At 40.4% G+C, this 22,964-nt stretch overlaps 3 protein-coding genes across 17 annotated transcripts in view; all 3 read right to left on the reverse strand.

Moving 5' to 3' along the window:
* LOC147244178 (RIMS-binding protein 2-like) overlaps window positions 1-9,300 on the reverse strand; it is a 70,243-nt gene extending 60,943 nt beyond the window's left edge. For 11 of the 13 annotated variants that reach the window (XM_086188562.1, XM_086188559.1, XM_086188566.1 and 8 more), the window contains exons 1-2: window positions 7,038-7,220; window positions 6,062-6,205 (exon numbers count right to left, since the gene is read on the reverse strand). In XM_086188562.1, the coding sequence (XP_086044688.1) occupies window positions 6,062-6,199 (138 nt within the window). In that variant the 5' untranslated portion in view covers window positions 6,200-6,205; window positions 7,038-7,220. Of the gene's footprint in view, window positions 1-6,061; window positions 6,234-7,037; window positions 7,221-8,440; window positions 8,602-9,081 lie in introns of those variants that run through there. The other 2 variants (XM_086188555.1, XM_086188554.1) reach the window with 2 other exon arrangements.
* Window positions 9,301-10,508: 1,208 nt separating this feature from the next.
* noc4l (nucleolar complex associated 4 homolog) lies at window positions 10,509-16,020 on the reverse strand. Its single transcript, XM_086188568.1, has 15 exons — window positions 15,780-16,020; window positions 15,567-15,687; window positions 15,311-15,417; window positions 14,482-14,589; window positions 14,237-14,386; window positions 14,042-14,144; window positions 13,922-13,956; window positions 13,781-13,831; window positions 12,886-12,997; window positions 12,685-12,745; window positions 12,306-12,416; window positions 12,011-12,174; window positions 11,849-11,931; window positions 11,595-11,708; window positions 10,509-10,840 (listed from the first exon to the last, which is right to left on the reverse strand). The coding sequence occupies exons 1-15, from the start codon at window positions 15,930-15,932 to the stop codon at window positions 10,721-10,723; spliced, it is 1,593 nt and encodes a 530-aa protein (XP_086044694.1). The 5' UTR covers window positions 15,933-16,020; the 3' UTR covers window positions 10,509-10,720.
* A 414-nt stretch (window positions 16,021-16,434) lies between these two features.
* pus1 (pseudouridine synthase 1) lies at window positions 16,435-19,004 on the reverse strand. Of its 3 annotated transcripts, none has more exons than XM_086187216.1 (6): window positions 18,916-19,004; window positions 18,225-18,436; window positions 17,999-18,136; window positions 17,528-17,630; window positions 16,702-17,402; window positions 16,435-16,615 (listed from the first exon to the last, which is right to left on the reverse strand). In XM_086187216.1, exons 1-6 carry the CDS (start codon window positions 18,941-18,943, stop codon window positions 16,583-16,585), a joined length of 1,215 nt encoding a protein of 404 aa, XP_086043342.1. In that variant the 5' UTR covers window positions 18,944-19,004; the 3' UTR covers window positions 16,435-16,582. The 3 variants fall into 3 exon arrangements, with proteins under 3 accessions (XP_086043342.1, XP_086043341.1, XP_086043343.1); XM_086187215.1 differs by having other exon boundaries at window positions 18,619-18,970; XM_086187217.1 differs by having other exon boundaries at window positions 18,890-18,965.
* Between the last annotated feature and the right edge of the window lie 3,960 nt (window positions 19,005-22,964).

Consider the following 22,964-nt stretch of genomic DNA (forward strand, 5'->3'; position numbering starts at 1 on the left):
CATAAAACAAATGCTAAAAACAAAGTTGCAGGCCTGTCAGTTTGCTCAGATTGCCAAAGCTACCATGATGAGCCCTGCCAAGCAGATGGACAGACAGCCAGATCCACCTGCTAAACACAGAAGACCTGCCAACCAGACAAGCTACACACTCGCCAGCTAATACAGCGCTAGTCCTGCCAACAGACAGACAACGCATTTACTCAAGCTATTCAGAGCAAGAAATTAGGCCATATGGACATCTGCGCATTGACATATACATATATAGAGTCTCCATCCATTTAAGATGTGATTTACAAGTAAGGTCAGAATACTACACATGCAAAAGTAGCTCCAACCAAGCATAACAGAACAGTTTTAGTCCACTATTTACTAGAAAAACATTTTTTTACAGGTCTATACAACCAACAATTAACACTTAGCTTTTAGCTAATGGCGCCCCATAGCCACCAACTACAAACAACAACAAAAATATCCACAAAGACATCTTTTAGAAACTCTCAAGCAAATCATACGGAATATTTATTCATGGCAGTGCAGAGTGACCAGCTGGCATAGTCAGTTGAACCAGCTCGCTCATACTTGTCCACATTAGCATCACGGCGGACTGGTCATAGTTTGTTTGTTTTAGCTTTAGTGGTTGTGCATTACTGAGCATATAACTGGACAGTTTACAAATGGATACTGTTGAACAGTTTCGCTGCTGTTTGTTGTTGATGCCATGCAGCGCCATTATCTTAAAGCTCATTGTACATAGCTGGCTCTTCCTGCATTCTGGGGTCACCAAGAAGTGATGGAGGGTTGAAAAAAACAACAACTATTTATGTGTATTTGTAAAACAAAATACACTTTTGGTTGAAGTATCATTTTAAGTCAATCAGTCACGGTAACGCCACTATATAAAACATTAGCTCACTTTAGCTAGCACATTGAACATTGGCTAGATAATGTGCTTGTGGCCCAGTTGTTACTGGCCTTAATATATAATTTTTGTTTTGTTGTTAATTTTGGTGTCAGGGTAATAATACACACAAGGCTGTGCATTATTCCTCCTGACCACTGCTGTAACTGTAGCGATTGCACATACACTGTGAGAATTTAAACTTATTCTTACATCTAGATATATGTACTATTGAGATACAGACTATAAAATAAAGCAGTGAAATTTAGACTGAATTTTTTTTTTTTTTTTAATTAAGGCCACAGGTTAGTCCATATAAAATACAAAAACAATACAATGAATAAGAGGGTCTGATTGACACTGGGGCAAAGTCTGCAGTCGCTAGTGAGGAAGCCATTCCTCTGTGTAGCCTCCACATCAGCTCTAATGAGCAGCTCGTCTACGTGGGGTATGATGAGTTCATCCCCATATCCGGTCAGGATGACAAATCGGGTGAATGCAGACATCAGAGGGCATGACTACAACCAGCCCCATCTGAGGGAGCCCCTGACTGTTCCATCCACTGGGGAAACATCACACTGACGGAGGGATACACCAAAGCTGCCCTGACAGCAGCTGCGCCAGAGTTAGGCAACATGACGTGTTCGTTCACTCTGACAACCTCCTGCTGTATGTGCGTGTGTGTGTGTGTGTGTGTGTGTGTGTGTGTGTGTGTGTGTGCGCACGCACGTGAGTGTGTGCACGTGCAAAAACGCGTGTGTTGGGGGGTTGGTGTCTAAAAGGGTCACAGTGAAAGGTACAGCGAAACATTCTGGACGACTCACCTGCACGCTGTCACAAACTGGCCTGTTATTTCAATTTTCATGATAATGGCTAACAAGGGTCACAACCTTGGCACAGCTTCACCACAGTAAGTGACCCTCAGATGGAAGAGATGCCAAAAATTAGAATAAGCAGAGAGCGTGCAGGCATCATCCATTAGTGGAGAACACAGGTGAGACTCTGCAGCAACCTTCAGAATTTCAGCATCGAACTCTGTGTGTGTATAATGGAACATTTTTCTCTCTCCTCTTCTAATTATCATAGTTCGACCAGTTCACAAAAATAAAAATAATTTCTAATTGCTTGTCGTATTTTGTTTTCATGAGTTGCTGGGTTCTGGTGTCACCAGGCAGTTTATTGATCCCATGTCTTTGTCCATATGTAATACATAAGAAGTACGAATAGTGTAGTTGAAGCTTTAAAATCACTAGTCACAGGAAAATATCGACTACTTCACCTTAAAATTAAGATTTAGATGAAACTGATTAAAGCGATGTGCAAACTGAATTCTTATAGAAGGTGGATTTCAAGCTCAGTGTGAAACATCTCCTCTCAACTCTATGGTTATTAAGCCTTAAGTAGCAACTCTGAGTATTTCTGCAGCCGTGATAAAAAAAATTTCCACAAGAACAGCTGGGCAGCTACTTATGAACTTGATTTTGTTTAACAGTCTGGTCACATTTCAAGATGCTGGGTGAATCTCCTGGGTTGATGTTTGATTGTGGATTTCGGTGCAAGATGCTGAATCATAAAGCACTGTCTCTCTCTTTCTCTCTCTCTCTCTCTCTCACACACACACACACACACAAACACATTTTTTTTCGGTTTCTTATACAACACAACCCTCTGAAATGAGAAAATTAAATACTGAAAATCACAAATTAAAAAAAAAGCAACATCAGCTGTTGAACTGCGGTGAATCGCTAGTAAGAAAAAAAACATATCTGGACCTTCCCTCTGTAAATTGCTGACTTTACACTGTTGAAAAGATTTCATGCTGTGAATGAATCTACGGGTTAAAACTGATGAGCTGGGTTGGCATGTTTATAAAGCAAAGCAGATCATGCGGGTAGTTATTAAGATGTTACAGCATATAATTATGTAATGGCAGCATTTTTCATACTTTTCATTGGCTGCAGCCCTCCACTTCTACAGTAATTAATAGCTACTGATTTTTATTCGCCACGAGACATATACTTTACGTAGGCATTCATTCAGTGGCTCACTTAAGCACTCCTTTGTTGGATGATTTAAAGTGGAGGGGAACAGCGGGATTTATAAGGGAAGCCGGCTGGATTTGAACCAAGGGCATCGTGGTTAGAGGTGTCTGTGCTCTGCTGACTGAGCCACCAGGGTACCCCGAGTTAATCTTACTTTGACTAAATAGATATCGCCATCTGGTGTGTGAGTGAAACACCTGCAACTTCGCTGCTTGGTGCAGTTGGATGAACAGATATTAGCGTAGACATTCCATTATTTTTTTAATCAACAGAGCTGCTCACATAACTCATATGTGAATCACACATTTTTGTTTCTGCAGCCTAACATAATTCCTTCCTTCTCACAATCCCTGCTCCTGCTATTAGCAACAGTAGCATCCAGTGCATGAATTGTGTGTTTTGAGATTTAAAAGAAATCAACAGGATCTAAAGAGGTGGGGGGAGTGGTGCAGCAATGCTAGTATGGTTTTGCTGATGCAGATAATGTCCCTACCTTTAAGGCAGTGCCCCCTTTGTCCCAAAATGACTCTCTTCCCTTTCCGTCACATCACAATCTGGCAGTGAAGGCAGAGTTGACGCGTCCGTGTGTCCGTGTGTGTGTATGTGTGTGTGTGTGTGTGTGTGTGTGTGTGTGTGTGTGTGTGTGTGTGTGTGTGTACACATGTAAGCCAGTGGATGGAGGTCTGTGTGTGCAATGAGCGATTCCAATCTGCAGCTTTAACAGCTTGCCGGGTCTGTACGCAGCCACAGCTGGCTACAAGTCAGCAGCTTCATGGCATTCTCACACACAGACACTCCCTCGGTGCCATCTCTGCATGTGTTAACGCTCTCTCCACCGTCCTCTGCTTTAAAGATCCCCCCTCCCTCCATTTCACTCTCTGTCTAGCTCATATGTAGACATGTGCACGCCCAAAAACATCACAAGCATGAATATTCTGTGGGTGAGCATGTTTGTATTTCCTCCAGTATTTTTCTTACTTCCTAAAAAGACTAGATGAGATGTCGCAGCTGACAGCGATCCGCATCGCTCCTGTTCATATCTATAACACACACACACACACACATATATATACACAGTATATAAAATATCTTATTTTGTGTCTCACTGAGCCAAAGGGCTTCTCACAAATGTTCTTGGTATTAGTGCTTGTCTTTTTTTTTCCAGGAGCAAATCAGATTGTCAACTTCCTGGACAGATCCTCTGTACAAGCGTCCCTTTTGCTCCCTCCACCTCTTATAAATCCCAGACCAGAAGACTCAAATTCAATCAGCATGGTGGTTTTAGTGAGTTTATATCAGCAGCAGGCACTCGAATGTACTCTGTCATTAGCCGTTCTTGACTGCAACGCCGAGAAGGAGAGACAGGACGGAGGAGAGGACAGAAGGAAAGAGACACTAAGTGTGCGTGAGTGAGAAGAGAAAGCAGAATGTACGCTCTGTTCCACTCTGTTGCCTAGCAACACTTGCTCACCGCCTGCTCCCATCCTTGCCGTAGACACATTACTCTCGGTGAGAATTGGTTTTCAGGCATGACACGGAGCCTTGAGAGACTGGCGTTCAGGAACAGATGGAATTGGGCAGAAATATGTCTGATGACTCTTTTAAAAATGTCAACTGCCCTGCGCCCTCTATAAACCTGGATCTGTAAAACTGAAACACAGAAGCATTCTGTCCTCTTCTGGATATATTTGTAGAAGGATTGTCACGAAATATTTGCAAACAATAAACAATGATCTGGGGTTGTACTTTGAGATGAAAAAAGACCTTTGTGCCTTATCAGACATTAGATGAATAAATAAATAAAACTAACTTGTTTACCCTATATTTTAAATTCAGAGTTCTAAAATCGGGGGAAACTGTGCCAGTTGATATCTAAGCTCCAATGACTTGTGTACAATCAGCAACAGACATTTACATTTGTTGGACACATTTGAGGTCAAAGAGAGGATTTATGGTCATAAACATAAAACTACCTCCCTTGTTAAATGTTAAGAGTGGAGGACATGTATATGCACATCAGAGCTGGAAAACAAACCACTATATTGAAATTGCTACAGGACTCTGTTTGCACAGGATAGTGCAGGAAATACGGCAAAGCGAGACTAACGGCAGTAAAATATTCAAATGTAACTCTCACTTGTGCCAAAAGCAAACAACAAAAGCATTTAAGGGTTTAGATGCAGGCAATTAACTGCCCTACAGTTGAAAGTTCTCTATAACAAATTGTACATTCATTTGATTTGTTCAAAGGTGAACATCGCATTTGACGGCCCTACACAGCCCAATCTCTGTGTTGTAAGAAAGCAACAGAAACTCACACAGGTGAGAGATGAGGGTGGATGAGAACTTACTCAAAAACTGAAATCTAATAACCTATAATGAAGGGTTTGGGTTTTGTTTTTTTTTTACATTTGGATGAGCAGATGTTCCTTGTTTTCTAAAGGGAGGTCATTAACTGTGGTGCTTTGACCTTTTTCATGGTTTTCCAAATGACAAAAGCAGGAAAGGTCAATTTGAACTCAGCTGATAGGGTTATTGGAAAGAATATTGTTGAGGAGCAACATTCTAAATGTTACTGAGAAACTGTGAGGTTAACATACTGACAGTTACAATACATGCACGGTATCAATTCATCAATCTTTCATATTTGTACCCAATTGCGTTGTTCTGTTTTTTTCTTTTGAAAGATGAGAAATTATACATATTGTGGTCATTCTTTCTTATTCAAATAAATTTCAACAACCACAAATACAAGTGATTTAAATGGGAATGAACGGTCAATCTAGATTTTATGGGATATGAACGTGCAAAAATCCAAAATGGCGAAGGAAAACAACTTTGTCTCATCCAGACCTCTAGTATGTTTTTCTATCAAAACATGAATAACAACACAATGTTGATCTTTCTTTATAATAACACAATTGCCATAGCAACCAGCTAAAACAACAAAGAAGTAATTAGGTATTTTTGAAAACAATCAGTCCTAATTTTAATTGCATGTCTAGTTACAGAGGAGTTTTTTGTGGAGCCAAATGTACCAACAATACCGACTAATTCCCCCTTCGTGAGCTGTAGCTGCAGCAGCAATGTCAGGGGTAGAGCCCCAGCAGGCCAACAGTACCTTGCCCTTGGTGTGCAGGTGGTGATGGTGTGTGTTTCTGGCAGCTATCATGGCCAGCTGTCTCTGGATCCACTGCAACTCCATCTGAGACCGCCTCAGAAGCTCCTCCACATTAACGCTGGACGTGTGATCCCGCATTATCACCTGCAAAACCCACACAACTATAAATTACCTACACACACACACACACACACACACACACACACACACAAGCTGGCAAAGCTGTCCTCACACCTACACAACTGAAACAAAAACAAAATATGCAATAATAATGCGTAATAAACACATCTTTAAAACATTTGTAATTACTTTCAAAATTACTATATAATATTTCTGTTTAAATATATTGTGTTGATATTGGAACTTTCATAATAAAAACTGGAGAAAATTTAGGAGTAAGTTTAGGAATGTCTGTTACACCCAAATACACAACTTACTTACTCACTGTACTTAATAATGCTACCAGTTCGAGAGGTTCAAATACTAAACTCTAACCATATTTGAGTGTACTTTCTTTTGTCAAAATTCGCAGCACTTTTACTTTTTAAAATAAAATGCAAAACAAACAGATATGAAATATTTCAAGTGAGTACAGTGTCTGTTTAATAATTGGAACGTGTATCTTCAATTCAATTTCTGAACGCAGAACCTTGACATTGTCAAATTTTACATTGCATTTTAACATGTTTTTTTTTTCTGTTAGTTTGTGCTTTTAACTTCATTTCTTTCTCTGACACACACAACAATCTGAACCAGCAGCACAAAAGCTTACCACTACCAAAGAGCAACATCATTTCATGCAACAGCAGGTGGTTATTACAGCTAAACAGGTTGAGCTTTATGATATTAATACCTGAAACAAATCCATTTTTAGTGCAAACAATGTGTAACTGCATTTAGAAAAAAACATTGCTGCAATGAAAGAACAAGGATTACATATTCAAGTCACACACGTTACTGAGCCTTTGGCACTTACTGTAAAATTCCTTCATCTTCTTTCATTAAGATCATAACTTGCTTGTAACTGTCAGTTGGGTACATATTCAATCTCTGACATCCAAATCAGCCATATACTGCACTGTCACACACCCCCAATTTAACCTTGCTGCCTCTGCATCAGTTCATCTGTGTGTATTTGTAGGAGTGTAGAGTGATTGATAGATGCATGTGTTGGGTGATGTGTGTGAGTGTGTTCGGTGAGAGGTTGAGCTCCACTCAGTTACATAAGAGAGGATTACTGTAACCCTGCAGCACAATATAGGGAGGAGGAGGGTGTGTGTGTGTGTGTGTGTGTGTGTGTGTGTGTGTGTGTGTGTGGTGGTGGTGATGGTGCTATTATCAGTTGATGCTAAATTCAAATCTAGGTTGTCCTGCTTCGTACCTTTGCACACAACTCGTGCACGCAAACACACTCCCAAGAAAAGCTTATGCACAGCTGCTGGAACACAGAACAACACGGTTCACGTTGCTTGGATCTCAGGAGATTTGATTCATCTAAATACTCCCACAGTATATTTCAGTTGCAGTTTTTTTTCACCTCCTGAAAATCCATTTTGTGTAAAAAATAACTGCAGGAAAAGATACATGTTCTTTTTTTTGTTGTTTTGCTTCTCAAGTAACTTTTTCAACTTTGTGACAAAAGCAATGAACCAACAACAAAGTGGTTATAGTAACTAGTTACCACCTCAATGGTACGGCTTCCCCAACCAGTCCAGTTGCAATTTGCATTAACTGATAAGATACTGTATACAGTTAAGGCTCTAATAGCATTTAAAACATAAATAAGTAACCTAGAAATGCCACATTGTGCTTGAGTGCCACTGGGAATTTAACCTTCATGTGTAACCTCCAAAATCTTCTGTTCATCCTTAAGTGCCAGCAGACATTTGTGCTAAATTTGAAAAAAAAAAAAAGAAGTTAAATTTGAACGCTTGCCTGAGATTTTGCATTAACCAGACTGGGAAAGAAGGCAGATAATAACAACCAATCTCAGGGACATGGAGGAATGATGACACTGAAAATGCTTTTTTTTTTTTTCCCCCAGGAAGTTGACCTTTGACCTTTTAAATAGAAAATGTCATCGTTTTATTCTTTTCGATATTTTTTGTGAAATTTTGTCGTAATTACGGTTAGCAATTGTTGAAATTGTTCAAAGTGTTCCTGAGGTACTGCATTAATGAGATTGGTGCCTACAGATGCATGGACAGACTGAAAATATAACTTTTCCAGCCCCCATCAAAATATAAAAATGAGGTGGTAATCTAGGTACGTTATCTTTAAACACAATAGAAGAAAACAGGAATTTTTCCACAGGTTTCTTCACCTGACTCTCTAAGATGTGCCGCCAAATGCTCCAACAGCTTGTCTGTGCTGACTCACCTCGGACAGCTTCTGCTTGCTTGCAGGGGGAGTGTGGAGAAGCGGGACAGACACAACAGCAACAACACAAAAAAGCTCAGGGGTCCTGTAGATTTATGCAGAACTGTCCCATCCTGCCAAGTCCTCCATGGGAGTTATAGAGACGCTGCCAGGGCATATCTCTAGAAGATTTATCAAAGTGAGAGCAGGGAGCAGTTATTTTCCAAGCCTCAATGGGGTGTCTCATACCAATTAATTCATCTATCAAGCTATTGCAAAGATTAATTTCAGTGTGTGTGATCTCCCCTTATAAAGTTCATTCACAGCTGCACGCACGACTCCTGTGACATGTTTTCTGCTCAGCTTGATTCACATCAAACAGCTAATCCTTGTTTTCATAGTATTACACATTGAATATAAGTAATAGCTGTATCATTCACCGATCCATTACAAAAGAAAAATCGTCCTTTTTATTTACAACTGAATGATTTTATTTGGCTCTGTGCACTTTTTGAAGACTCCACTGAAGAAAAACTAGGTAAAGCTTCAGATTGTACATTGTCCAAGAGGTAGAAGTATTTACATGTATGTGAAAAACTGCAACAGTTTAAATGTTGAATACACAGTGCAATACACTCTCATGAACATAGAGAGACTGTTACCTTCCAAGGGGTTGTTCACTTCCTTTCATCCTCCTGACTGTGAGCCTCCGTTTTTCCTGCATCCCACCGTCAGGATCTCAGCATCTTCAGGAGCCAGCATGTTCTCTCCTTGTAATCCTCCATAACAATAGCATAGCAAATCTCAGCAGAGATAGCAGCTTCTCCCTGATATGACTTGCTCTTTTGAAACACAAGTCGGAATTTTCTCTCACAGCGTTCTTGTACACACGGCTGCCCGCTGGGTGGCCATATGGCATACTTATAAGGATGAAATATGAAGAGAAGATGGAGAAGGAGAATTGCAAAATCACCTTATCAGGAAAATGAAAGGATACTTGTTGGCCAAATATTACCTTTATATATTTAGGTATTTAGGCTAAGGCCCGCAGTGCAGGCTCATACCACTTGATTTCTAAGAATTAAATACTTTAAGGTGGCGTTACAGACAAATTTGACTCCTAAACCTATTTTAGCCAAAGTGTTAGCATGTAGCAGACACCTGAGAACATTAAACTATAATACTATGTGTGTAGTTTTAATTTTTTTTTAGATTTTAAAAGGTTAGATAAAACACAAGCAGTGCCACTGAACACCTGTAGCAACAAACAGCAAGCTACAAGCTAAGGCTGGATGTACACGACTGTAACAGCGACAGGTGAAAGCTCATTGGTTGATAAATCGCGGCATGGGCGTCCTGCACCACTTGGGACCGAAAAACATTATGTTCCAAAAGTCATCAAGAAACAATTGATGCCACTTTTAACCTCTTATTCTTCTTGGCCATTTTTTCCGTCACTCTGCAGACGTTCCTTCTGCGCCGTTTCCATTCAGGTATTCACACCAAAATGGCGGCAGCGCTGTTGTCAACAACGTCCTCTTCTTGTGCTTCTACTCTCTTTGACACAGCAGGATAAAGGCTCTTTCCCCGTAATCTGTTTTGTTATTGAATAGCAGAGGAAAAACAAGTATGACCTAATTTGGAGAACCGAAATATGGTCCATTTCCATTTTTTGAGCCAGTACACACTACGGTCCTCTCCCACCAGGATGGACCACGGCCATTATTACAACGAGTGTTTCACCTGCGATGAAATTACAAATTGGCTGCCATCAAATTGGTTTATCTGTGCCATTTAAGGTCTAATTCACCCATCCTGACATTCAGGGAGATGTTTTTTTTGTACTTCTTGGCAGGTGGAGACTGACTATATGCACAAAAATGCAAATTGGCTGCTCTACAGGACTTTATACATGTAGTAGAGAAAAAGAGGTAGAACAGTGAAAATAGAGGGAACATACATTCAGAGAACACCTTCGTACCATACGCATAAAAAATATGGTTTTAATCATGAAAAGACATTTCAGTCGTGATGCATAACCACACAGTAAACTGGCAATTCAAGGGACTTGAACTAATAGAAGCATGACTAATTGAAGAAAAGAGGTTTATTCATCATGAGCAAAATGTTAAAATGTTTTTACTGATGGATAAAACTCACTTTCAAGACATCGACAGTCAGGCAGACTTAATGATGAATGTGATTTGGTTCTAACTGGTTTGTACCATGTGAAAAGCAGTCCTGATGCACCTGGACAGATGAACTGGTCGCTGACATTACCACCCCGCTGTGAATACGGCGCTAATCCAGGCAGAAGTGCTGTCCAATCACATCTTGTCCTACTTTTAGCAACTGTGAGGCGGGTTCAAACTCTAGAGGGATGCTCTTGAGCTGGCTCTGCTTCAGGTCTCTCTCCATCACCTAGGAATGAGACAGAATAAAGCATTAATGCTGTTCCTCACGTTGCTATGAGGATTAAGTTAGATACATGTCGAGCCTAGCAGAAAACAAGAGGTAAAGCCCATAATCTGATCAATATCCTACAGTCATGTTGTTATCCAGCTGGTAAAAGATATTTTGTATTAATAACATGGGGGACTTTGGAAATGGATTTCATGGATACTATCTTTTGTTGCCACTGTAATAGAAGCACTTTTTGACAGATAGATAGAGAGACAGATTGATAGATACTTTATTGATCCCAGAGGCAAATTCAATAACCAAATAACCAAATCATTCAATGTTTCTTTTTTTCTCCAATATGGTCTAAGATGGATTTCTATTGTTTTTAACCACTTTGGCATATTGGATTAGCAATTTTTTAAACAATTTTTCATCTCTTTTATATGCCGTGATGGAAAGACCACATATTTTGATCAACAGGATTGTGTGCAACACTTGCGAGATGAATAATTGTTTAATTGGACAGTGGGGCGATGTGGTTGAGTTTTAGTGTCAGGATGAGCACCTCAGTTGAGGGCAGCTGCCAGGCCTGGTCTTTAACACTGGTGGCAACCCAGAATGTCCCATCAGTGCGTCTCCAGTTTCACGGGTTAATGCAGGGGAGTAAACCTGTGTACCAGGCCTGAAAACAGCTTCACGTAGAACCTAAAGGAAGCTTCAGTTCCAATTTTGGATCAATCCAAAAAGTTCACATGAAAGCTAAGACGTTCACCTCATATGTTGTCATCTCCAGCACCTCACTGATGTCATCCTCCTTTTGTTTCAAGGGGCTGTTGATCAGCATGGCAGCTTTGGCCACATCTGGATGGAAATGCTTCTGCAGCGTCTGCGGAGAAGCATGAGAACGTGAACTTAAACTCAGTGTCGGTGTCCGCAGAGTTAGATTATGCAGCAGGTTTGCGATCAACAAGGGGAATAAATTTGACTGAGACAAGTCCTAGTTTAGTAGAAGGCAGTGTAACACACCTTGATTTCCCACAGGCTGCTCTCCACAGCACGGCAATGAGCGGGATCATCTTCATCCATTAGATACGGGTCCTCTAACGGCTCTGGCATTATGAAGAAAAACAAATGTTTACACTCCCAAAGAGGAAACAGAATATCGGCCCACTGCTTTGAAACTCCAACCATCTTCTGTGCTGGGCTTGTGGATGAGGACTCGGCTGGATGGGTGGCGGCGGATCAGGTTGTAGATGAAGGGAAGCACGATGAGGAGAGCTGTGGGTGGTGCAGTGAGAGCCAGGCGACCCAGACGTTTGGCAAAAGCTGCCACAAGGTACACAGGTAAATGACTGCAGGAGAGAGAGAGACACACACACACACACACACACACACACACACACACGTATAAATGCATTACTTTAGTTTTAACTATGTTAGATACTGTGTGGAGAGAGGCTGGCTAGACTGGGAGTGGTCATACCTGGAGCTGAGGAAGATGTTAGCCAGGTGGAAGAACCGTGCTCTGTACTTGACATGGAAAATAGATGGCTCAAGAAGATTATACAGCTTCTTGTAGAAATCCGGGTAATCTCTGACACACACACACACACACACACACACACACACACACACACACACACACACACACACACACACACACACAAAACATTAAACTACAAAGCAGATTAAAAAAAACAACTTTATTTATCCCTGAGTGGCAATTAGGAAATAATATATATACAAGGGATCTTTCAAGTAGCTTCAGGACAGGCTAATTTTCCGTTCATGTTTTCTCTACATATATTGTTGTTTTTGAATCCAATGATAAAAATGTTGTGTAGGTTGCACATAATACTTACAGGTTGTGTTGATGTATGAGGACAAAAAGTCCATTGAGGGCCAACAGGCTGATGGCCCCGCCTGGTCAATAAAAACAGAACATCATGAACACCATCGCCTTCAGTTTTACACCGCAGAGACTAGACGTAGGAAATGCCTCCGTGGTTCATTTGAAAAGACAAACAGTTTGCTGTCGCAACCGAACCACGTCTCCAACTCACCAACTCCATAGGCGGCAGTCAAGAAGTCGATCATCAGTGTGGGTTTGCTCATGTGGGGTAAGATGGAGTCGTGGAGGATTACCAAAACCTTTTTATACATACTGCTTGGCAACTACAGGAGAGAGGAGACATTAATGAGACATAGTCATGGCAGCACACCAGCGCCAGACCTGGCGGTACGATGAGTCCTGAATGAGGCGGTCACAGGCGTATGACTCCAAGTACAGGTGTGAACACTGAGATCTGATGACTGTGACCAATTTCAGAGGCGATGTGGGCCACGTTGACGGGCCGCCTCACCAGCTGACGTCCTCTGTTTAAGCAGCAATGTCAAGCGACTGAGAGCTGCATCTTAAGCCTGATCATTTTTAAGAGATTCATTAGGAGTGCATCAAATATTCTGGCTGGTTTGGTTTGTCAGGAACACACCAGGAAACAGACCCAGCTCCGTCTTCAGCTTTTAACTGAAATAAATAAATAACCTCACAGCTCTTCCAAAACAAGATATTTCCTTAAACGGAATTTTTTCGACATTTTATTGACAAATTTCCATGACTTTTTCCTGCCTTCGAGGACATCTTTTATTACCATACATGCTTTGAAATATCTGTAAACACAGATAAAAAAAACAAAGAAATCCATCAAAATCTAGCTAAAGTTAAAGGCAAGCTTAAATCCGTGTTTCCTTTATGCACATTTTGAGTCGTATACCTGAGTGCGTCGCTCAAAACAAACCGCAGGTGAAATCATTGCAAAATGAAACAATGGGGTTTCATGTGCATTCAGAGTGGGGGGAGTGAGCTCGGATCACAAGCGGTCACTCAAGATGCATTTTAAAGACTAGAATTGTGAACAGCTCTGACTGGGGTCATATGTTAGTGCAATTTTACGGTACCTTATACTTGAGAAACCCGAGCCACATCCTCTCAAAGGCCCGCTTGTGTTCCTGTGATGAAGGAGAACACGACCGTCTCGCTCAGAAACAATAACGATGGGAGCATTGACGGGATGACGTTATTAAACGGGTTCTACTTACGCCCAGTTTAGCAGCTTTCCAGTCCTCGTGTTTAGCTGGGAGGAAACAACTTTTTTATTAGGGACAGAAAATTTAACTACGTGTGTAAAAGATCTGCCAAAATGATGAAGGAAGTCTCACCTTCCTGTTTGACCAGAAAGTCCGAGAGCTCGGACTCCTTACTGGGTACACTGATGTTGGACATGAGGGTGAAAACGTTGTTCTGATAGACGGGCATCACCGCCTGAGACGAACCAGACAAATTATGATGATTCAGCCCATCAAGTAGGAGGGGATGACAATGAAAGCAATGACCAGGCAGTAACAGCCTCCTACCCCTTTGCTTTTGTCCATGACCCTGCCCACGTTCTCACGGATGGAGCTCATGACATAATAGCGAACGTCCTCCTTCTCCAGAAACTCCTGGTACCTGGAGATCAGGAGGGAGTTGTCGGTAGTTTTGGACAGCAGTCTCTCCACCACTGCCTGATCAGAAGTAACCCAGAAATGTCAGAAGGTCTTTAGTTCCACAACAGATCGGATAAATGATATTATTTCTTCCACTGACACGGAGGTCCTACCTGGATGAGTCTCCTGGGGAAGTTGTAGTGTTCGCTCCAGTCCAAGTCCTCCAGGGGGTGTTGTCCTTCTCCTGCAGCGAACTTCATCAGGCAGCACAAGGCACTCTCCTGTATTCAGACAGCTGCTTTTGAAAACAGCCAACTTCATTTACTTTCTCTATGTCACGGTTAATAGCTGCTAGGATCAAAATTACAACACAAGAAAGATGGCAGATACGCATTAATTACCATCAGTGGAACTTAAGGTGAGCCGTAGTAATAAAGAGCTTATCACATGATTCCTTACGAGTCACCTGACTTGACAGCATGTAAACAATCCACTTCACACTGTTTTGTGAACACATTGCTGACTAACTGCAACCCAGGAGAAGCAGAAGTATTAGTAGGTTCAAATGTAGTCGTAGTAGAAAGAGAGGAGTTGGTGATAAATGAACAACAGTTATTCTGATGCTTTTAGTAGTTACATCTTAAATAATTACAATTTAACATTGAGAAAATAAATGTTCACTGGGGTCATAACATTTTTATTTCGACAATATGATGGTTTCACTTGTTATAGTTTATCACAAGTCACATGTGTCTCAGGAGGTGGAGCAGGTGATCGAGTGACTGAGAAGATCCTGGTTTGATCGCTGGTTCCTATAGAATAACCAGGTTTTTTGGAGGAAAATACTAAACTCCAAACAAGTCTTCTCTGTTCATCTGTGCAACACAAAATGATCACAAGTACACACACACAGCATACACTTGTATTTCCCAAACACAACACATCCACACTGCAGGACCTGCTCCAACACCCTCTTTCCATTCACGTCTGCAGCCAGCTCACCTGGGCTCCATAGCATTCATGGCTGAGGTTTTCAAGCAGCATCTCAACACAGTTGTTGTACCGGTGTCGCATGAACATGTGATACTTCTCCTCAGCACTGGTTTCACCTGAACCGGGGAGGATGACAAACAGCGTGAAGGCAAGGTTCCTTACTCAGGGAGAGGTGTAATCTGTGTTTATTAAATTAATGGCGACAGGGTACATTTTTAAAGTAAGCACATCAGTGCTGCGAGGGTGAGATGTAACATGTACTCACCCCTCAAAGTCTCCTCCTCAGCGGGCAGTTTCCCTATAAACAGCTCCTTTCTCTCCAATAGAGTGCAGAACAAAGTGCTGCACGCACTGACAGCACTGACAACATCCTTCTCTTTCTCCGACTGCGAAAATACGTGAGGGATACATGAAGGTGAAGTTAGAAGAGGCACAGCTCGTTTGCTTTAGTTAGCTGAATGACGGTGCCTTTATTTACCTGAACGAACTCGAAGATATCAAAAACGTCATTAGCATGCTTTCTGCTCTCAAGTATCTTTTCCACTTTACTGTTCAGGTCGATTTTAGCGGTTTTAACGCTTTGTTCTGTTGTTTTCACCAGGCTCACGTTGCGTTTCTTGGCCGGCGCCATAGTTTATGAGCATGCGCTGTTGACCCATTCTTCTTCTCCGATTAAGTTCGCCGATTCACCGCAGCGAAGGTCTGCTGCTGCCCTCCAGAGGTCATTTCTAGAACGCATTTGAATAGGCAGAAAACATGAGTCTAGCCCAAAGAAGCTAATGACTACTTTTGTTGTTTCTATGAGTGTATGAATGTCCCATACGTCACACACACCAAATCAAGTGCAGGTTCTGATGACCTCCCCCAGTCAGGATATTTCACTTACGAGGGGTTCCACTGGAGTTCATGCCTCAAAAATAAAAATTGATGCACTTAACTTAGATTTAATTTCATAGATTAAAAAATGATAATGGTTTGTATGAAATCTGACTCGACATCTAAACATTTGTCCCTCTTGTTTGTACCTTAAATAATGTGATTAACCCTCAGTGTGCTTCAGTGACTTTCCCCCTTTCCTACACTTCCACAATGAAATTAGTGTGTGAATAATCAATATGACACTGATATAATGAAAAGAGGATTTTATTATTTGGTTATGTGCATTGTAACATCTGGATATGAGAAACAATTTACTCGCACTGGGAGAAACCCCAAAAATGGCAAACTTCAGAAAAAAGAAAGAGAAATTAAAGAAAAACACAAGTCTCTTCTTTGAACAGGCTAATCAGAGTCACCTCCTTCATCTGCATTTTCCTGAGAGAGAAAATTATCAACAGTAAATAAAAAATGTGATTTTTAATGTCAGTATTTTAATGATATTATATCGACCTCCCAGGTACCTGCTTCTGGTCCTCCTGGGCTTGTCTTTCGTTGGCTGTGCCTTCGAAGCAGTGGCAGTGGAGTGTGGTCATCCAGCTGACCATGGAACCCTCCTGACACTCCGTCTCAACTATGGTAGGGTAGATGTGCGCCTCCTTGAAGGCCTGGATGGCCTCCTCCTCGCCGTCCCATTCCAGGCGCTCGTGCAGCCCGTCCCCTCCGAAGCGTTTGTTGTACCTGTCAAAGTGAACCCTTTCCAGCACCAACCCGAGACCTGGGACTTTAGGCACATCTACCTTCTCTTGTCCCCAGCTCCTCTCCATCACATCTTCCTTGGCGTATCCCTTAGTAACCGCTATCACCAGACCGATCATCTTGCGAATCTGGTGCTGCATGAAGCTCTGCCCTCGTATGGTGATCACTGAGAACTCAGTGTTGCGGCGGATGAAAGGCTGGCCACAGGACATCTCAATGATGTAGCGGTGGGCGCTGGGGTCATTGTGACTCTTCTGAGAGGTGAAGTTGTGGAAATTATGGGTGCCTTTATAGAGCGAAAAGAGACGGTTCACCGTTTGAAGCGTCTCTGGATCCAGGCGAAAGGACGCTATATCTGTGGTATCATAGTCTTTATGAGAGAAGGCCACTGAGGGAAGCATGTAAGAGTAGGTACGAGCGTCACAGCTGTTTTTGGAGTTGAAACCACCGGTCACCCTTTTAAGACCTGCAGGCGCAAAGATAAAGACGAATAACCAAATACCAAGATGCCCCTTGTCCTCTCGTTATGTTTTTAACACACAGTTATTGAATAATGGATCAAATATAAAAGAATTTGACTGAATGACTCACCCAGCACTCTGATCTGCGGTGGCAGATGCTCATTGATTTTCTTTACGATTTCTTCGATCAGCCACAGCTTTAGAGACACCACCTGACCTGCCGCAGACACGCCCTAAATGATCCCAAATACACACCAGCATACAGGTTAGACTAGTCTTCATAGCTAGGCAGCAGAGTTCGGGAGATGGTAACATGACAATATAGAAGAAAGAAAAGGCAAACCCGGTCTAAAGATTTTTCTAGGCTTGGATATTGATTTTTTTTCTATTTCCAAATAGTTTCAGGTTTTTAATCTTGAGATTTTTTTGTTGTTGTTTTCTTACATATTTCCATCCGATGATCCCGTTTCATTCCCTTTTTTTCTTTGCTCATCATTACTGATGATGAAACAACCAAAATTTTTGGATTACTTGTCACTTCCAAATGATCTGCAGATAAATCCAGTATTATGACTTATGTACGACCTTTACCAGCCCTTACCTTATCTGTTCTGGCACATCTTTGAAAAGACATCTTCTTCATGTTGTCGCTGTGGTTTTCAGGGATGCAGCCAGATTTAACAAGAGCTGTGACAAGGTCTTCCTCAATCGTCCTGAACTGAGTGTTTCCAATGTTTCTCTAAAACACAGGAAACATTAACATCAGGTGAGTATAGTTAGTGGTAAGAGCTTGGAACCTAAATAGGAATGCTAGAATCACAGCCTACCTGCATGCCGTAGTATCCCTTTCCAGAGTATGCTATGAGCAGGACCACTTTCTTTTTCGGATACCTCCTTTCATCTTCAGTGTGAACTCCCTCGGTTTTAACTCTCTTTGTGGCCTCAGGGGAGTCTTGGTTCTCCTCGTTGGCTCTTTTCTTGGCTGTCTGCTCCTCATTGGATCTTTCACTCATTGTGTAGGAGTATTTCTGAGGGCCACCTGTGAGGATGATTGAACATGTTTCCTGTTACACTTACATGAGCCTCCAGTAACATTACATAATGTTTAGTAAGCCTTTATATGACACAAGGATATTTTGCAGCAAGCTTCATAATCTAAAAAAAAAAAAGTTGAATATTAGCAAGAGAACAGATGCAAACTCATTTGTACTGTTGGCTTACAGATCTTTCCTACTGTCAGTCTGCTGTTCCTTACTAAGGCACTTAGTATCGAACGGCTTTTTAACATATCGAATCAGAAATGTAGAAAAGACTTCAGACGCTCAAGTATTCAAACTAGCATCTCAGCTAAACGCGAAGCTAACGAGGAGCAGCACAGGAAATATCAGGATAAAAACAAATGAAAAGACTGTGGAGAAAATATTAACTCTGTCGACTACGTAACATCTGCATTTTAACAAAAAAATGAATGACTTTTCACAGAAAACATTACAAGTAATGCGCAAACTGGAGATGTACCGAACTCTCCGGCAAGCTCTCTTAACATATGGCTAATGTCGACTCTGACCCTAAAGTAAATATCGCGTGGTTTTTCAAATCTCGTCTTTTCTGCGTCATAGCGGTTGTCTGAAAAAAACAGAAACAATTACATGCCCCCCGCTTTTTGGTCTGAATTGTATTTGCATGTTTCTTTTTCTCCATTATTTATTTCTTATGTATTCATTTATCAGTTGGTATATGTCTTATTTGAATAACCAATCCTTACTAATGACCCGAAACATTAACTTGGTCTACTGACACATTTACCTAACTGTTTTGTTATCGCTGATGTTTAATTTAAAAATAAAAAAGTGAAATAGAGAATAACAAAATAAAATATAATCAAATGCCAGTTAGTTTAAAAAAGGCTGAAGTGTAATGTATTTTTTATATAATTTAAATGAAAATGCACCATCAATCCAAATCTCCACACACTTTATTGTTCAGTTTGATTTTTTATTATTATAAATAAATACAAGTGAAGAAACAGATCTGCTGTGTTTATGTTTGAAGACTAACAGTGAATTAAAGCCATTTACAAAATTGTAAGAGGAAAAAGACCATTTTTGGTTATATTTTTGTCCACCAGAGTGCAGTAAAAGCAAACAAATATTGGACTCTTTCTGTCAAAAATTGTCAAAAATCTAATGGCATCAATTGTTCATTTCAGGTTATAACTTGAAACTTTGTATGACTTTGTAAATTTTGTTGAAGGAAATTGATTACTGTATACTACAACGGCAGCTCTAGTGAAACATTTCTCAGCTGTCTCAGTGAGGTAGAATGAATTTGCCAATATCTTGGCTGCCTGCATGTATCAAAAATGACTGCGCTACTCACTGGTAGCATTAACACTATACATACTGTAAGAAAAAGTCAGGTTTGTTGTATAAATCACTGACAGGATGCTATTCTACATAAGTCTCTCCATGTTATCTTGCCTCATTACAGTGCGTGGTTGTCATGCATACGGGTGTACAAAGTCAAATTAGCATATCTATAGAGGTGTCTATGTCTGACTCAGCCCTGGGAAAGGGATTCTGGTTGCCAAGAGGCAACCTTTGACAACATAGGCACGATGTGGTGAAACAGTCCACGTCACCACAATTCCAATTCTCATTCAGCAGGTGAAGATCTACCGTGATCTGTTGGTCCTTGTCCTCAAAATGCAGCTTGTCATGTCTAACTGGATGACAAAATCTGGTTCAATATGTTTAATGAAATGATCATGCCAGCTATTTACACCACTTATACCTAGAAATAACAAGCACGTGTGAATATTATTCAGTTAACAAATATGTAAATTGATGTTTTTCTCAAATAAGCCCTATGAGGATCAAATGATGAAAAAGTCTCTCAACTTTGTAGATTATAATCAATTTTCTTTTTTAGAAGGTAACAGGCATTGTTCTGTTTTCAGAGAAAACCTTACGTGACTTGATAATTACGTCTTTAATCTCACCCCTGGAAGCACACATCAACAAAGCCAGCACTGTTATTATCGTCCACGCTCAGAGACGTCTCAGAGAAAATGAGCATCACCAATCTAACAGCAGAGAGGGATTTCTCCAGGCTTCAAACACAATGATGCAGCCACCAAATGAAGGTGTCAAATCACATCTGTAACACTCAGCAGCAGAACAACCTTGATCAGACTAGATCAAGGTTTTGTTTCTGTACTGCCTCCACATATGACATAAATAGTTAATATATTTGAAAAAATAACCTCATTGTCAGCAGAGAAATCCACAGCTGTTAAACCGCACTGCTGATTATATAAGTTATGGAACACAGCAAACATCACATATTTTTCAAAAAAGAAAATGCAATGAAGCGCCTTTATTTGCGAGTGAGCAAATGATGAATGTTGTGGATGCAAATAAAGCGTTTGTCTATAACTTAAGAACATTTTCTCTGTTTCGACGTCAGTCAACAATACTACATTTTACTGAATCGTTTCAGCAAGAGAGGACTTCAAGATTTTTTTTCATACTCACTAATTGCATGAGAAGGTATTTACATACAGTTAATTGACAAGGCAGTTCTCAGAAAAAGCAAACATTTTCCCTTTTTCACAGAAAACAGCATGATAGATATAAAAATGTCGCAGCAAAAACATAAAAGGAAAGTAATGATACAAAATATATTGTAAATACTAATAGTAATTATAATAATAATAATAAAAACTAAATGCCCTTGCAAAAGCAAACAAACAAACAAACAAACATTAAACACAGCCAGGCTCCAACAGTCCTAAATGATCATCAAATATTTTAACACACGCACAACTCTCAGTTAGAACAGCAGCGATAATTGCCCGTCTCACTCCTATTTTAGACACTGCAATTAGTTCAGCACTAATGGAAAATTTAATGGAACAAAACTTTGCTCTCAAAAACTGATCCATGTTGATAATATTCACAAAGGTTTCGTTGCTGAGGTTTGATCATGCTGCTGTCATCACCTAAAGGGCACTGCAGCTCTACTTTAAGACCTGCAACAGTTCTGAAAAATTGCCAGACATCTTAGAGGTAAAATTTTTGTTATCAGTATTATAGTCTCGTCCAGTTAATGAAGCATACCTAAGGATGTTAGTCCCGTGTCACCAAAAAATAGTTTATGCAGTCGATTTATGCAACAATTTCAATGGAACTGGAAAGTTCTGGTTTGGATACAGTCCATGATATACAACATGAAAATTGTATATGTTCCTTAAGGGCGAAAGTCCTTTTGAAATAGTTTTATCGCTTCAAAGTATTGTAAGGTGAACATTCACCCACGCAGGCATATTATTCATTGCGCTTCTTTATTGTCATCTCATCCTGTTATGAAGTTGTTGTCCCCCCCCCCCCCCCCTTAGGCTTTCCCAGTATCAGCTGCTCCCTGCTGTCACTGTAGCAGCACAGATTTAGTCTTTCCTTGTCAATGAACAGGAGTCTGACAGTGGCAGCATGCATTAATCAAAGACTCTAAAAATAACTTGTTTCTCAAACAGATAGCAGATACTGTAGGCTGAGGAAGATAGGAGTCATCTCACAGGGATTATAGCTGCTTAAATGATTCATCGAATTCCCCATAAGCTAAGTATGAAAGTCAATTAATGAGCCTCTGCAGCAACTAAAATAAGTTTAATATCAGTTTCTTGTCAAACAAGGTAATGCGGCTGTGTGAAACAAAAACAGAAACCTACACGTCATTTGGTTCCGGTGTGATTTCAGAGTCAACTTATAGGTCTACTTTGAAAGATAAACCCTTTCTGACATTCTGATAAAATGCTTGAGAGTAAATGATAAGGCTGGCTGGGTTGTGTCTCTAACACTGTTCCTCTGACAGTCTTGGGATTCTTCATTGACAACTCTTATAACACTGCCAGGAGATAATAATATGGATATGTATAGTTTTGTCATGCTGGTAGCGTTTCTTTAGGGATATAAGAGAACATGTTCTTTTGTGTGAATAGGAGGTGCAAAATCTAATAATTTATAATTAATTTAGGTCAAATGCAGCCCATTAACTCAAGTCACCAGTCACTGAGCTCATAAGCTAAAATGTAATATGAAAAATAAGGCACTGAATTTACAAACAGGGATAACAACAGGGAATAAACAAATAAATAAATAATAACACATTTGGGATTATTTTATGTACTATTTTGTAACATTTATAAATAAATTTATAAATCTTTACGTTTATGAATACGTATAAAAGTGAAATTCGAATACTATCTTTGTGGATGTGGATTTTTAAAGTGTATTAAATCAACATTTTGCACTACATTACATTGCACAGTAGCGTACTCAAAATGGAGACTGCAGTATCTCTGCAGTAACTTCAAGTTTCATTAAAAAAAACGTATCAAAATTTGTTTTGGGAGATGAGATTTTTTAATGTATCTAAAGTGTGTACAATTTATAAAAGGATCAACGTAATGTAGAATTCCGTCGCGGTTATGACACCATACACTCACATACGTAAGCACCGGTGGAGAGAGAGAGTGAGAGCGAGTAGGACTTCCGGTGTCTCCGACC

This window comes from Aulostomus chinensis, chromosome 19, assembly GCF_037954235.1.
Source record: "Aulostomus chinensis isolate RoL2024-O1b breed Wild chromosome 19, RoL_Achi_v1.0, whole genome shotgun sequence".
In the NCBI taxonomy this organism is placed as follows: domain Eukaryota; kingdom Metazoa; phylum Chordata; class Actinopteri; order Syngnathiformes; family Aulostomidae; genus Aulostomus; species Aulostomus chinensis.

Bases quoted from the DNA above. Each gene is read 5' to 3' on its own strand.
- noc4l (XM_086188568.1), bottom strand. From the start codon at position 15,932: ATGGCGCCGGCCAAGAAACGCAACGTGAGCCTGGTGAAAACAACAGAA. The intron at 14,145-14,236 runs GTAGGAGGCTGT...GGTTCGTCTCAG, and splicing joins TCATGGACAAAAGCAAAGGG to GCGGTGATGCCCGTCTATCA. The intron at 12,417-12,684 runs GTAAGTATTATG...TGTGTGTGTCAG, and splicing joins CTCATACATCAACACAACCT to AGATTACCCGGATTTCTACA.
- pus1 (XM_086187215.1), bottom strand. From the start codon at position 18,685: ATGTTAAAAAGCCGTTCGATACTAAGTGCCTTAGTAAGGAACAGCAGA. The intron at 18,437-18,618 runs GTAAGCCAACAG...TCATCCTCACAG, and splicing joins ACTGACAGTAGGAAAGATCT to GTGGCCCTCAGAAATACTCC. The intron at 17,631-17,998 runs GTAAGGGCTGGT...GGGATCATTTAG, and splicing joins GATGTGCCAGAACAGATAAG to GGCGTGTCTGCGGCAGGTCA.